The 16,746-nt window shown below is 35.6% G+C and overlaps 1 protein-coding gene across 11 annotated transcripts in view; it reads right to left on the bottom strand.

Moving 5' to 3' along the window:
• CRF-DH (corticotropin-releasing factor-like diuretic hormone) overlaps positions 1-16,746 on the bottom strand; it is a 47,561-nt gene that overhangs the window by 9,834 nt on the left and 20,981 nt on the right. For 8 of the 11 annotated variants that reach the window (XR_009974915.1, NM_001130895.1, NM_001130896.2 and 5 more), the window contains 3 exon segments: positions 11,730-11,770; positions 3,400-3,513; positions 1,784-1,876 (listed from right to left, as the gene is read on the bottom strand). Coding sequence is in view for 10 of the 11 variants with exons in the window: in XM_012692255.4 (XP_012547709.1) it covers positions 1,784-1,876; positions 3,400-3,513; positions 11,730-11,770 (248 nt within the window). In the remaining variant the exon portion in view is untranslated. 11 annotated transcript variants of the gene reach the window in all.

Raw genomic sequence — 16,746 nt, 5'->3', positions numbered from 1 at the left:
ATTTTCTTTGCTCTGTACCTATGTTCCGGGATATGGTTATTTCTTTAGTAAATAGATTACGATAATTTCATGTTCTGACCTCTCTTGCCGATTCTATTGAGGTAGTCCCTGTTGCTTTGAACTACTTTCTCCAAAAAGTGGTTGTATGCTCCACGCTGTAGGGTGTCAACTGCGGGGTTCACGGAGAACGAGCGACGTGAACGCGCCTGCATCTCGCTACGAACCTTCGTATACACATCTTATATTTACAATATCATGCATGCAAAACAATAATTTCGATTAAAGTTCGTCGTTTAAAAATTTTAGAGATAGCTATTTATTGTTTTTTTTATAAAATTGTTTTGTCGGCTTCTAGCAGAAAATCAATAATTAAATTTTGATAAAATACAAAAAAAATTGTACAAAAAATTTCGAACATATAAAGTTGATTCGCTCAAAACATTTTAACATTAATTAAGATGGAAACGTTAGCAGTATTTTATGATTTATGGTGGTGATTGTCTCTGGAAATGGTGGATGAAATTTATTCGATATTAAGATATTGATCAGATGAAGGCATTATTCCCTATTAGCTCCACTTTCCAAGAAACGGTATCGCGTAACACACTTTCTAATAAATGCATTATGCATTCGAGATGGATTCTGAACTTTATATAACGATTGGAGATCAGTTATATGAGAATTATGATGAAAACTTTTTCATATTTAAACAATACTATTTTTATGACATGCGATGTATAAGATCGGGATCCCATATAGACCACAATGTTAACGCTGCTACCCACTTTGAAGTTTGACATGTAAGTTTTGTATAGTACGTATTATAGTAGTATATTATAGTAATATATTATAGAAATATATTATAGTAGTATATTATAGTAGTATATTATAGTAGTATTATAGTAGTAGTACGTAATATCCAATCTTCCAAACCCAAACGTACTTCGCGATAGAAATAGGTAAGGCAGTGGTACCTATCCGTGCGAGGCTATGCGACGCCCTACCACCAGTAACTCTGTAATACTATGTTTTTTATCATATTATTAAAATTCCGAACAATAGGTAATCTGTCGTTTATTTTAATATGACTTACAAATGTTGCACCCGTTGTAATTTTTATCACTAAGCTTAATAATTAAACTTAGTCATAAAAATTACAATTATTTTAATTGTTATTTTGGTTATTTATTTCAATCTCAAAGAGTTTTGAATCAATTATGTCTATTTATTTTATGCCGTCTCGTTGTGAACGTAGTTAACAAAAGGTTAAATCACAATAAGTCCCGGGGGGTACGTAGGACACCTTAACGATTATTGATCGTCGGTGGACTAGGCGACGCTTCTAATTGGCAATGTAATTTGTTTAACTAATTACAGGGAAACGTCTTCAACTTAAATAACGAATGGACTGTAAAATTATCAGGCGGCACTTAAACAAGAGAATCGGAGAGCTCCCGTCGATTTTGGCAGCCACCAACCACGGGTGCTGGAATTCGATGAACAAATTATACAATGAATTATGTTCAAAACGAAAATCTAACTTCGGCTCCGTCGACTCGCGAAATAAAAGTATCGATATCGAAATATTTCCAATAATATTTTCATTTGCTTTGCAGCTCATTAGGCATTTACAAAGTGTTCATTCTTCGATGCGTTCGACGAGTTGTTCACGTAGATACTACTTTTTACAATTCGATTGCAACAAATTTTGGTAAAGTATATTTTCAACTCAAATTAGAAGAGTACCGTTTATTTGAATACAATTAAATATTTAGTTTTTTACCTGGGGGTCGTGTGACACGTCAGCAAGAAGGTAGAGCCAGGGAGCAGCGGCGTAACGACCGCTCAGAGATTGCATTGCAAATCCCAGACTTTCCTGTAACGTGTTATTGATTAGTATATTTGAAGCAATGATATTTATACTAATATATAAATCTACAGTGGTTGTTACGGATTTTCCATTATAACTACTGAACCATGCATCCGATTGACTTGAAACTTGGTGTCCATGTGGAAAATACATGTACTTAATGGATAGGCTAATATTTATATGAGTATTGGACTCCCTACGCCAGTTGCAGGGGCGTTAATTATGAGAATCTTTGTGGGGGTGAGAAATAATAATGTTAATTTTAAATGGCCCAGCAAAGCGGACGGGTACAGCTAGTATAATATATAACTTGAATTTTTTTCTTGTTTTTGCATGTGTATGTAGTTAGTACATGAAATAATCTTGAGAAAAAAAACGCAGATTATTGCACCTTTACCAACTTAGGGTTGCAGTTTCGTATTTTCTGGTGATACATAACCGTTTTGATAAGATGCGGCAAACAAGAAGACCTTCGTTATAGACCAGAATAAGCTGTCGGTCATCATATACTTCTTGTCGGCTTCAAGGCTTTGAGCCCTTTTGGAACTTAAGACTTTAATTCAAACAAGAAATTTCTCTAAGGCGAATTACGTGAGGCGTTTTCGGAACAAGAATATGTTTTACTTCCAAATTTTGGAAAGCCCTATATAAAAAATAAAGCTCTCTAACAAATATTAACGTGAAGGACTATGGTTTAGGTGGTGTATTTGTATTCAGTGTCTTTTCCCCGCGGATTCGACAATTTTCCACCTCGCGAGCAGAGCACACATTGTTTCATAAAAACGTATTCTAGTAAATGACTTGTTTGTCGGTGGATCGTGATGAAAATACCGTGTTTTAAAAGAGCTCATCGCATTTGGTTCACGTCTTCAGCAAGAGTACGATACATATGAAAGTTACTCGATTTAAGGCTCGAAATTAAAACTATTATTGAATGATACCCGCTGTTATAGCAGCGCTAATCATTAATTATTTTCATTACTTAAATCGATTGTCCGTCTATCCAGTCCAGTGGTTATCGCAACCCATAAACATCGACGTAGCGAGCTCAAGGAAGAGAAAAAGCGTATCTATTACTAGCTTTTGCCCGCGACTTCGTCCGCGTGGAATAATAGTTCACAAATAATGCTTTATTTTAGAACAAATTTGGTTAGCATAAAAAAACGTTATAGTGAGCCAGCCTTAACATATAGACATATGCCGTTGCGGACTTTTTTTTTAGATCTTTTAAAGGGGAACAATTCTGTCCTACATTATTTTAGCGAAACTTTAACCGTTTCTGCAGCGCACGCAGCGGAAGCTCTCAAAAGGTAAAAATAACCCCGATTTTGAAACATTCTTTATTGGTGTTCCGCTTGTATTAGTCTTAGCGCGATGTTATATAGCCTATAGCCTTCCTCGATAAATGAGCTATCTAACACTAAAAGAATTTTTCAAATCGGTCCAGTAGTTCCTGAGATTAGCGAGTTCAAACAAACTCTTCAGCTTTATAATATTCTCTATTACGTATAAAATAAATATCAATTTACATCGTCAGCTAGAGAAGGATCCATTTGCATGAGGTCGATGGAGTCAGTTGGGGGTGCCGCTGCAGTGAACACGCTGCCGGCCACCATCGCCGCGCACCATACTGCCCACCACATCTGCAATAGAGACGTTATCAGTACCCAATCATAGCATTACTGCATGTTGAATACCCATAAACAAAGTGTACTTTAACAAAAGTTGTTGGAACACGTTGCATGTAAGCTTATTCTAAAGCCTTACTCTGTATCTGTAGTCAAAATATCGGAAGACAATTTGATTGACGAAATCAGATGAGAATTCTAGTACTATTGGTTAACCACGGAGATGCTGTAGTGAAGATTCGAGGACGCAGGAGTTGGATTCAGGTTTTTTCGTATGCCTTTTGTTGTATTCAAACACTATAGAGACTTCCACCTCATCTCATCGTGGGCAGCGTCACCCACTTCGTGATTTCTATGGACTTTATACACACTTGAATACTTGATGCTTGGCAATTGCATTTGACATTTTTAAAAAATCTATCAAAAGGACATTAATACAAAAAATGCTGTCTGTATGCTACGATGATCAACCGCAGTCAAATATGGATACGCACATATGATGTCAAGTAGTTAATCTTTTTTACAAGACTTAGGACATGAATTCAAAACATAACACAATATCGAACTATAATACATTAACTGTGGTTGAATAATGAGTATATCATGTAGGTAATGAGTATATCATAGGAAGTGTGAAAATAGCTCCGGTAATTAACAAATTAAAGAGCGGACAGCTAGCGCGGTATGGACATGTAATGCGTAGAGAGAAGATGCATGTGACTAAGAGACGTATGGAAATGGTAGTGCAATGTAGAGGGAGAAGAGGTGGACCGAAGAAGACATGCACGGAGTGTGTGAATGACGATATGAGAGAGAGAGGAGTGAGTATTGAACTGACGGCTGATAGAAGAGAATGGAAGAGAATAATTAGCTGTGCCGACCCCACCAAGTGGGATAATGTGTAGAAAGAGAAGAGAGAATTCATTAAGCGTGGTCCTTTAAAATCAATGTCTGAAAAACGTTTCTTCGTGGAAAATAAATTTTACATAGGCTGTGTGAGAAATTAAAATTTCAAATATAGCTAACGGTCCGACCTCCATCGTACTCTCGTTTTGATTATAGGTTCCCGCAGAGAGTATGCATTTTGTAAGCTGAAATCATAAATATTCAATGGCACTCTTTAATTCCCACCTTTAGTCTAATGACTAAGAGACGGGACAGGCCACACGTGCATAATTAAAATATAAAACTGCAAAAGGAGGTCTCGATCTCTTTGTTTTTTTTTTTAAATATATAATTTATTAACATTCTGATAACTAAATGAAATAAAATTTTGGAACGCTACAATAAATGTAACGGTAAAAAGCTTCGACGGGCAACCTAATTTCAATAGATTTTCTATTTTCTAATTTCATTACAGTTACAGATAATGCTATCTGTCAGAACCACAACAATTTGATACCTATTTAAATAAAAACCATACGTCACAATCTAAGGTAATAAAAAAATATTAACATGGCACTGAAAGATGAAAATTGGTTTTTGCATAAAAAGAAATGCAAATTAATCATATTACATTAAAATCTAACTTAAAGATTAAATAAGTAAATTCCCTCATTTTAATAGTCTTGTTTGTTCTCAATGTGTAAAACAAGCAATAGTCGTTACAAACAATCTATCCATGGGGCTTAATCGACCAAAACCGTTATACACGGGAGCTCTCTTCTTCGACGTCGCAAAAGCGTTCGACAAAGTCTGGCACAACGGTTTGATTTTCAAACTATTCAACATGGGTGTGCCGGATAGTCTCGTGCTCATCATACGGGACTTCTTGTCGAACCGCTCTTTTCGATATCGAGTCGAGGGAACCCGCTCCTCCCCACGACCTCTCACAGCTGGAGTCCCGCAAGGCTCTGTCCTCTCACCCCTCCTATTTAGCTTATTCGTTAACGATATTCCCCGGTCGCCGCCGACCCATTTAGCTTTATTCGCTGACGACACGATTGTTTACTATTCCAGTAGAAACAAGTCCCTAATCGCGAAGAAGCTTCAGAGCGCAGCCCTAGCCCTAGGACAGTGGTTCCGAAAATGGCGCATAGACATCAACCCAGCGAAAAGTACTGCGGTGCTATTTCAGAGGGGAAGCTCCACACGGATTTCCTCCCGTATTAGGAGGAGGAATCTCACACCCCCGATTACTCTCTTTAGTCAATCCATACCCTGGGCCAGGAAGGTCAAGTACCTGGGCGTTACCCTGGATGCATCGATGACATTCCGCCCGCATATAAAATCAGTCCGTGACCATGCCGCGTTTATTCTCGGTAGACTCTACCCCATGATCTGTAAGCGGAGTAAAATGTCCCTTCGGAACAAGGTGACACTTTACAAAACTTGCATAAGGCCCGTCATGACTTACGCGAGTGTGGTGTTCGCTCACGCGGCCCGCACACACATAAACACCCTTCAATCTCTACAATCCCGCTTTTGCAGGTTAGCCGTCGGAGCTCCATGGTTCGTGAGGAACGTTGACCTACACGACGACCTGGGCCTCGAATCTATACAGAAATACATGAAGTCAGCGTCGGAACGGTACTTCGATAAGGCTATGCGTCATGATAATCGCCTTATCGTAGCCGCCGCTGACTACTCCCCGAATCCTGATCATGCAGGAGCCAGTCACCGTCGACGCCCTAGACACGTCCTTACGGATCCATCAGATCCAATAACCTTTGCACTAGACGCCTTCAGCTCTAGGAGCAGGCTTAGGGACCTCGGTAACCGTACTCGTCGAACTCGACAAAGAGTTCGCCGTGCAACCTAACCCATGAATCAGCTCGCTGAGTTTCTCGCCGGATCTTCTCAGCGGGTCGCGATTCCGATCCGGTAGTAGATTCATTCGCGAAGCAGCTACTCTTGAGTTGTTAGGTCTCCTTCGGAGGCGCTCGGGTAGCTGTTAGCAAATCCCACCCCTCCTGGCTGAGCCTTTGCTCGCCCACCTGTCCTGGTGAAACTGGAAAGGCCTACGGGCCACCAGTAACCCTTCAATCATAAAAAAAAAAAAAAAAAAACAATCTATCCAATGGTATTTATTATTGTCACTCAAGCTTAAAACCCAATAATTTATCTTACAGTTACGTAGAATAGCTTTTATTTGCGGTAAAATACAATTCGGGTGCACATTATCTGTAATCGTAATGATAATAAATAAATGAACATTGTCACATCACGTGACATTATGCGAATAGAAAATTTTGAAATTAATAAATTTAAAATACAACACCGACTTAAATTTGTAGCTTTAATAATAATAATAGTAAATGTTGTTGTTGTTTGTTGATTGTATGGGAATACCTTTTAGACATGTTCAATCACAACACAAAGCTATTTTATGTCGACTTTTAAAATCTTCATAAAAATTTATCGATGATTTTATATAGGAAAATGTTTCATTTTGTTAAAAAAAAAATTACGTCAAAGACAAATTCTTAATAAGTATGGAAAGCGTTTATCAAAATAATAAGCAATTAAGATGTGATTTCAACGATGCTCAGAGTAAGTGTATTTACAGAGAGACGGTTTCGACAGCTCAACAAACTTTCCTTGTTTATGGTCTGACCACTAGCTCCCCTTGTGATAAACACGCCGTATGTAACAAGCTCTAACTGTTATGTGTATCCCGACATTTCTGAGAAACTTTCCGTCATTGTACTGCTGTCATAATTTTGTTAAATTAATTAATTAATTAAAAAACACCTTTACGCTTTCAAATTACGTGTAGAGTTTGACCACTTACACACTTAACTGTAAATTCTTCGAAACGTCTAGAAATATGAAATGTAAAATTATAACATAATTTTAATTATGTCTATGATCAGCGTACACTTAAGAAAATACTAAAATTAATTCGGCTAGGAAAATATCAATGATGAAAGAGATAGTCTACTAAACTAAAATCAACTCAAAGTTAATTTGCAACAGTCAATATTAATCTTAAGAACATTAATCAAGGAATTCCCGGTCATAATAATACAACTCGATGATTACGTGTTAATAATGATACATTTCTAAATTGCCAAAATGGTTAGCTACGAATTCGTTTCGGTACACAAATTAAAATAAAATACAACTTCATTTAATTAAATTTTCTGAATTCTGAATTCGCAGCTCTATTTCAGTTTCCATGCAACGGACCGGTTTATTAAAATCTGTATTTTCCGTCCGTACAAAATACGAGTGCTCATTCATAATATGTTTTGGTGTTTCACGTCACCGACGCACGTTATTTTCCCAGAATAATCTTTGGTTTTTTTTTTTTTTATTGCTTAGATGGGTGGACGAGCTCACAGCCCACCTGGTGTTAAGTGGTTACTGGAGCCCTTAGACATCTACAACGTAGACGCGTCACCCATCTTGAGATACAAGTTCTAAAGTCTCAGTATAGTTACAACGGCTGCACCACCCTTCAAATCGAAACGCATTACTGTTTCACGGCAGAAACAAGCAGGGCGGTGGTACCTATCCGCGCGGACTCACAAGTGGTCCTACCATCAGTAATTGGTTGCCCAAGAGCATATTTAAACTAGAGGTGGACGGGTAAATGAACGCATGGGATACAGCCTGAGAAGCCTTGCTAACACTACACCCTAGCAAGAGCAGTGCTTCGCTGAATCTACCACCGGATCGGAATGGCGAATCTGAGAAGATCCAGCGAGAAACTCAGTGGGCAGTACCCGACCTTTCAATCACTTGTAATCACAAAAATTATTCTTTAACGTAAATTACGTTTTGTAATTTGCAAAGGTCCTTTGTTTTCACGACGCCGATCCACATCTATTCTTATTATCCCAATTTTCCAAAGAGATACTCGTAATAATGCTAGTAATGTTAGCACGTATTTTTACGGCACATTTTGATTTTGGCTTGATAATACGAACGAGTTGTACGAGTGCGGTACTAGATTGATTGCTATTTTATCTATAGAAGCAGATAATTTTTATCTCGATAAATCGGTACCAAATAAAAAGGTACTTATAGGTATCAGTTCGTGATAATGGATACTTAATTAAAAAATATAACAGCGTAATTAGAGCTCACAGTCAAAGTAAACTAAAACATTAAGAATTAATAAAAAATAACGCAACGATAGGATGGGACTTTCAATGTGCATGTTTTCTGTTGAGCATACGAGCCACTGCTAATCTAGTATAAATTAACTGCTAAACGTCGTATATTGGTACGTGAAAACCTACTTTGAGGCGTGAGAACAAACTCAAGAAGTACTTAGATGTACTTATATGTACTGTAGATGTCTATGGGCTCCAGTAACCACTTAACACCAGGTGGGCTGTGAGCTCGTCCACATATCTAAGCAATAAAAAAAAAATTAGGACTGCGCTACCGTTCCGATTCACAATACGCCATCAATAAATCAAATCTATTTCCAATAACATTTGTCAATGTTTTACGATGATATCATTCATTTTAAAGTTTGAAATTAAGTATAGATAAGATATATCTAAATACTACATTAATCAATTTGTAATTTATTTATTAGTAATGATCTACTCCGGCTTCGCTTGGGTCAATCAAGATGGTCTTCTAAGTATATTATAGTAATTAAGTATGTAATATTTTAATAATTTTTTTACGTAGCTTTAAACATATATATAAATATTAAGACTTAATATTGAATTTCATTCCTTCGAAACGGCTATAATATTTTGATATTCAATCGACAAGCTTAAATTTTCGATTAATGCCAGTTTCGAACCCCACAAAACATTATAGACGTTAACATTTAAATGGTTTTCAAATCAAACCAAAAAAAATTTATTCAACATAAATGAAAGTACATACCTGTTGAACGTCAAAAGAACTACCGCTAATTCACAAAAACTAGCCTCCGTCCGTCCGTTTTATTATTAAACCTGCAGATACCAAATAGTCAGTGTCCTCCGCCTGTACTTATAAAAAGGGACTAAAACGCAGAAATTTTCCATTGCATGTGTGTGCTCGGTACGACCTCGCAGGAAGTTGACGATTCAAAGAGAAATCAAAATCGTTCAGTTCTTTCATGGTTTTATTAGGCGAGAGGCGAGAGGTGATAACCGTAACGTATGTAATTTACATAAGATTCTTTCGGATGTGTTCCATTCGTCCAAAAACACAAGGGATTATTGCGAATCCTTCAACGCAGGGCGATAGCTAAAAGGCTAAGTTTTATTTTATAGAAAATAATATAGAGTAAGGTTTGGTTTGGTTTGAAACTGATTTTAATATACCTTGCAAAGAAAAATTGGCTAAAATCGAAGTATAGCTGTCAGTGGGCTGTCAGTTCTCAAAACATCGTTAGCTGGAAAAAACATGAACAGGAAAACGTTAAATACCGACGTTGAAATTGAAATTTCCAATTTTGTTTTTATTAATTTAGAAATAGAAGAAAGAAAGAATAAGGTATGAAATTATTGTAAAATTAATTTTCCTCCATCATTTTAGTATCTAACAATAGTATTATCAAAATTAATTTACGAGTTAAAATAGCATCAAACTTTATTGTACTCATTTAAATTTAGAATTCGTGTTGGACGTTGAATTACGACAGTAAAAATCGTAAACCTGGTACTTAGTGACGATGCCCGAACGATCTGCGGGCCGTAATAAATTTCTTCAGAAACGCCACTCTAGACGAATGTCTCCCGCAGCTCTGGGATCACACTATCGCTTTCTTGTAAAAATTCACCAAATAAGAAGGCCATACATACGCGTATTGAAGTTTTATAGATGTAAGGATTGAATTCTCAAAAAGCAAACGTATATTAGATGATAAACCTAAAATTAATTTCACTTAAGCTTTAAAACGAAAATTTTTCATTCGTCCGTGTTAAAATATTCACACTAGACTAAATTTGGGTTTTTGCCCTACAACTTAAAATAGCAAATATTGACATGTCAGCTCGCTACGAACAGGAAGTATGCCACATGTCGTACTTCCGCCCTTCTCCATGGAGCACAGCTTTTCCCATTAATCACAGAATGATGGCTGCTATTCCCACTTCACAAAGTTAAATACTTGCGTTCCACCTGTTTCATGCATCCATTTGATTTTAATTCTACATTGCCATGTGTAACTAATGATTATGTATGACTGTATTCCGGTATAATTGACAAACTAACTTATTACTAAATATATTGTAGAAACGTACAATAATAGATTTTGATGATTATTACCAAAGAAGAGACGCAAAATTCACCACAAATTTTCTGTAAGCTGTTTTGTTTTTGTGTAAAAAATAATATATGCAATAAATAAATAAAAAAACAGTTGTTTTTGCAGTTTCCTAAACCAGTTTAACTGTAGACTGTAATAATATTAATTACGTCAATCGAACATTATTGACTGAACATTTACGAGCCATTATAAAGAGCAATCAAAGTGAAAACCTCAAAAGAAAGGCGCTAACAGGAATGAATTGTTCGAGCTCCATTGAAATCACAAACAAAAACGTTACAAAGAAAGTCGATGGTTCGAACAAAAGAAAATATTAACGATCACGTGCTAGTGCTTAATGAAACTACGTCGATCATCAATCAATTATTTTATGTATTAGTACTTATTACTATACTAAATAGGTAATATTCGCCGGTATTCGATTTTATTATAACCGCAAATGATTTGTAAAGGAATACAAAAGTTATTGTCACATTTTTAGTTTCTTCAATCAGACATATTTAACGGCACGTTTGGGATGGTATGGACATGTGATGAGACGAAATGAAAATGAGGTTGTTAAGAGAGTGTTAACTATGAATGTGGAAGGATTTAGAGGAAGAGGTAGACCTAAGAAGAAATGGATGGATTGTGTGAAAGACGATATGGGTAGGAGGGGAGTGAGCGAAGAAATGGTATATGATAGAAGAGTATGGAAGGAGAAAACATGTTGCGCCGACCCCAGGTGACTGGGAGAAGGGCAGGATAATGATGAATCAGACATATTTGAGAACTTGAATACTTGTAAAATGTGTTGCTCTTGGTTATCAAACCGTTGCGTTTCTTAAAAGCTACCATAACATATTACTTGAATCGAAATGTTGATTATTTTGGTGACCGTTAATTATCGTATTTGTTTTTTATTGCCCTTGTAGGCAGACGAGCATACGGCCCACCTGATGGTGAGTGGTTACCGTCGCCCATGGACTTCAGCAATGCCAGGGGCAGAGCCAAGCCGCTGCCTATCGGATTTTAGTTTGTTTCATCTTTCTTTATTTTGTTTGAATTTATTAACATTACTTACCATTTTTATTGGTGCAATCCGACGACACTCGGCAGACAGATCTGAAAAAAATGATAATCAACATTAATATAGTTTTTTTATTTTATTATAAACATATGAGTAAGAGGTACAACCGATAGAAAATGGCCAACACCGCCAGTCGACTGGCAGCAGTAATGCCCACAATGGGTTAAATTATTTTAATTCAACAATATGTTATTATGTAAGCGTATTCTACTCTATTCATTTTATATTTGTTTTTTTTTTAAACTGCGCTCGGGACTATAACGCAACAAGTGACCAAATACAAAAATATAATATAAAATTATTAAGGTCATTATTTTCCGTTTTTAAGTTTCCGTGGGCAAGAAGTAACTAAATACCTAGAATTATGAGTATTCCGTGTATATCATAGCGATTTTAATCTGAACCTATTGGCGTAGCATATGATAAGTAGATACTAGCTATAAACACCAATTCATAAAATCTGTTATAAAATAAATTTACTGGTGGTAGAACCTCTTGTGAGTCCGCACTGGTAGGTACCACCACCCCGCCTATTCTGCCGTGAAGCAGTAATGCGTTTCGGTTTGAAGGGTGGGGCAGCCGTTGTAACTATACTGAGACCTTAGAACTCATATCTCAAGGTGGATGGCTGCATTTACGTTGTAGATGTCTATGGGCTGCGGTAGCCACTTAACACCAACTGGGCTGTGAGCTCGTCCAACCAACTATACAGCAAAAAACACTATACAGTAAAGAAACGGCAAAAAAGGAGTTCTAAGATACGTAGTGCCATAGGATATGGGAAAAACAAACATACTTTTAATATGCGTTTTGAATCATTAATTCTATTTATTTTCAAAGATGTACCCTTATCTTTTATCGTATTTTTATATTATCTCTACTAACTAATTTTAGTAAATATTTGGATATTGGTAGTTGGGTATCTCAACTAAAATCGCATTACTTTTGAAATATATAATAAGACTAGCTGACCCGGCAAACATTGTTTTGCCATATATAAGATTTCTAGGGAATTTCTAGTGTAGAAAAAAAAACTAACTTATTGTAAGTCTTTAAGGATGTGGTAAATGAGTGAAAGAGGTATGTAGCGTTGTGAACGATGAGGGAATGTAAAAATAACAAAACCTCATTCAACCACATAATGCCTCATTATAACAAAAAAAATTGTCCAAAAAAAAAAATTGTTAAGTGTGGACAACCCTTATCACTTAGGGCTATGAAAAATAGATAGTAGCTGATTCTCAGACCTACTAAACATGCATATAAAATTTCATTAAAATCGGTCAAACCGTTTCAGAGGAGTATGGTAACTAAGATTGTGGCACGAGAATTTTATATATAAGATATTACTAAATTCGTGCTAGTTATCGATTTTTGTCGTAGACCCCTTGACTACGGTACTGATCATCGTTTGCACGGCTGTCACGTACCTACACAATGTTGTTTCCATTATTTAACATAGGCTTGGTTTCTCCTCAATTTCAATCAGAATCTGTTCGACTATTTCCACGGGACGTTACGTAATATAATATTCGATATCGTGTCACACTCCTGGTCTACAACGGTATGATCGACATGACCCAATTTAAGTTATCAGAAACTATGTATAACGAACCCCAATTTTATTAGTAGAATGACGACAATAGATTCTTATTCACGCTGTCGGTATGTAAGTAGTTGCAATTAATTTTAAAAATCTTTTGTTATTTCATTTCATAATTAGGCTATTGTAGGCTTTATTTGCATTCTTCAAATATCCAAAAAAGTAAAAGTAAAGTTCTATTTTTAGATAAATTTCCTATGAATATTATTAGCTTGACTTATGATTAGAATATTAAAAAGTTTACCCACCACAAGATGAAGAATGAAACCCTACATATTTTAGAACTAGTTAACTTTAGTTCATTAAGTCGTGTTTCACAAGTATTTATAATGTTAGAATAGCAGAGAAATTTCTCCTCACAAAAAGAAAACGTTAACAGATAGAGTTTAAGTAGGGTAAAGCCGAGATAGATGCCCCACTTTTTGAAATAGTCATGTAATTTTGAAAATATTAATTTTATACGAATAATTTCTATTAATGTAGTTAGCTCAATCCTTTATGTTTAATTAGTAGAAATTTTTTTTTACCTATCAAATACAGATTTTGCAGAAATTCGTTTTTCGTAGAACCTTTTTTTGGAGGATAGATGCCTACCTGTATGGATAGTTGCCCCACCAAGAAAATACTGAGTAGGATAGATGCCTGCAGTGCAGGATAGATGCCCTTTATACCGTGTAAACGAAAAAACCAATCCAAATATTAAGAAGTTCTATTCCTAACAGAGCAATTGTCTCCAAGAAACATGGGTCATAATAATAAAAAAATATTTTGTATTTTTTAAGTCTTTGAATGTTTATAATTAAAAGATAATTCTCATATCACACAAATGATCATAATTAAAATTTTAAAGCGTTAAGGTAAGCGCTAAACTACAATTTTTTTAGTTTCAACATGCATTATCCTATTTTTTTATTAAATTAAATTTTACAAATATTTATTCAACAAAAATATAAATTCTTAATTGTTTATAAAATATTCACATTAAGTGTCAATGTGTACATTGCAAAATATTTTTTTTTTATATTAAATTAACACAATAAATATATCTTTATTATTTTGTCAAATTGAAGTTTAACTGGATAGTGCTTTAAATTTTCCACATCTTCTACATCATTTCTGAAAAACACGTTTCATGTAGCTAGTTCTGAAACATTAAACATTGAATCCAGTCGGATTGCGACTTCGTATTTTTATAGTTTTCAAAACATTCAATGCAGATATATTTACATGCGTTTTAGGTTTATCCCTTAGATTTCTTTAGGGGCAAATCTATTGTTTTATTTCCTTTCATTTTATAGTTAAGTGGATTGTCTTCATATTCGCTGCTTGAACTGTAAATCATTTGTTTGTGTTTTATGTTTTTGTGGCATATTTCAGCTATATTCTGAAATGGCAGAGTATGGAGGGATAGATGCCCCTAAAGGCACCTATACCCCAAAAAATCAGGGCAACTATCCTTTGTGATAAGGATAGATACCCAAATTTTTTGTAAATAAATTATAAACATAATAGCATTTATTTACACCTGGATGCAGACTCCATGAACCAATATGTTCACGTAGTAAAAAATATAATGGAATTTTACACTAATTATAAAGTTATACCACGCTAAATATTAACCTTTAAATCTTTGACGTGTTCGTGAAATTCCGCGCGGAGAAAATTACATGCACGAGGAAAACACTTCGTCACCACGCGATTGTCAAATGGTACATAAGGTATAGGCTGACTGTGGTTCCTACTTATTCAATTAATTTTTTGTCATGAGTGCGGGAAGTTAGGTTTTTAGAACATGAGGCATCTATCCCGCTGCGGCATCTATCCAGGTTTTACCCTATAGCCTTAAACTTACAAAACCCTTTAAAAGTAACAATAACAAGTAATAAAATGCTTAATAAAAAGCTAAACAAAACCATGAGAATGTTTTAAGACATCAAAATTATTTCTCCAAGCAAATTCAAACAAATCTTTGCGGCCTAAATTCAAGAAATATGTTGGAAAACTCAAAGGAAATATTCCTTTATTCGATGCCAAGTAAAAATTAAATTGTTTACAGGTAAAATTACAGCTTCTCGATCAAACGTGACGTTATTCAGCTGTCACTTGAGGGAGTGCAATTAGCGCGCGAGTATAGGCCGCTACCATCAGAGGCTGATCACGGTGAACAATGGTTTGTCCGGTGCCAAGCGCTCTAGGAGCTGATCGATTGAATTGTCTTCTGCACTTCAACAATATTGACTTCCAAAATTTGGAAATTACGTCCAATTCGGACGGAGTTACAAAGCCAGGAGCAACCTCATTCAATATTTATACTTATACATACATAAATAAGATAGTTACGAAAGATATATTTTTTTTAAATTAAATGTAAAGGTTTTTCAACTATGCGAAAGATAGACTTTATAGTACTACAACATTGCTAGAAAACGTGAATACAAAATAGGATTTAAAAACACTTTGCTGTTGAAATCAAAGTTTCAGAGCTCGCTTACCGGACGTACCTGGAATAGCCCCCTAGGCTGCCAGCGAATAGGTAGGGGGAAAAAAACAAAGTTTCATTCATTCATTCATTTTAAATACTTTACAGTTTTGTGGTCGATGAAATTATATTACAGATCTTTGGCTAGTTCTGGGTAAGGGAAACCTCGAGTAGTTCAAATTATTTTTATTATTATATAATTGCTGATAATAATAATATTATGTAATTTTTTTCCTAAATTTCTTGCTGATTCTTGTCGTGAAGCCTATGAATGAATCTCCGAATGAAAATGGAATGAATGAATCTTCTGAATGCCTATCAAAGCCTAAAAAATAAAAGTTAATTTAATATGAAATTGATTTACGCCGCAGACATGTTTAGGTTAGGGTTTTTTTAATTTTTTTTATTGCTTAGATGTGTGGACGAGCTCACAGCCCACCTGGTGTTAAGTGGTTACTGGAACCCATAGACATCTACAACGTAAATGCGCCACACACCTTGAAAATGCGCCACACACCTTGGGTGTTCGAGAAAAACTCTGCCAAAATTTCAAGAACTATGCCCATGAATCTTTGAATGCATTAGGTTTATTGAGGGTAACATTTAAAACGTAATGTATTCAAAGTAAATTTAAAAGGCAAAGTAGAGCCTAACACCTTGAAATTTTGATACTTCTCGACAGACCTACCCTATACAAAGCACAGATTAGCACACGGCCACTACCTCTAGGCCTCTAGGTGGCTCACAGACTACCAGTTACTTCCGTTTTAGGAATGTCAATAATCTTAATCTCACGGATCCTCTGGAAATACAGACTTGAATATACAGACCTAGATAGTCTTATGGTTTATATCGTGTAGGTTTGCTCAGGGAGTGCTCTAAGGAATTATTTTAAATAATACCGTCATCTCCTTTTCAATATCTGAATC

This window comes from Bombyx mori, chromosome 15 (assembly GCF_030269925.1).
Source record: "Bombyx mori chromosome 15, ASM3026992v2".
NCBI lineage: Eukaryota > Metazoa > Arthropoda > Insecta > Lepidoptera > Bombycidae > Bombyx > Bombyx mori.
This window is presented reverse-complemented; position numbering and strand designations above follow the sequence as displayed.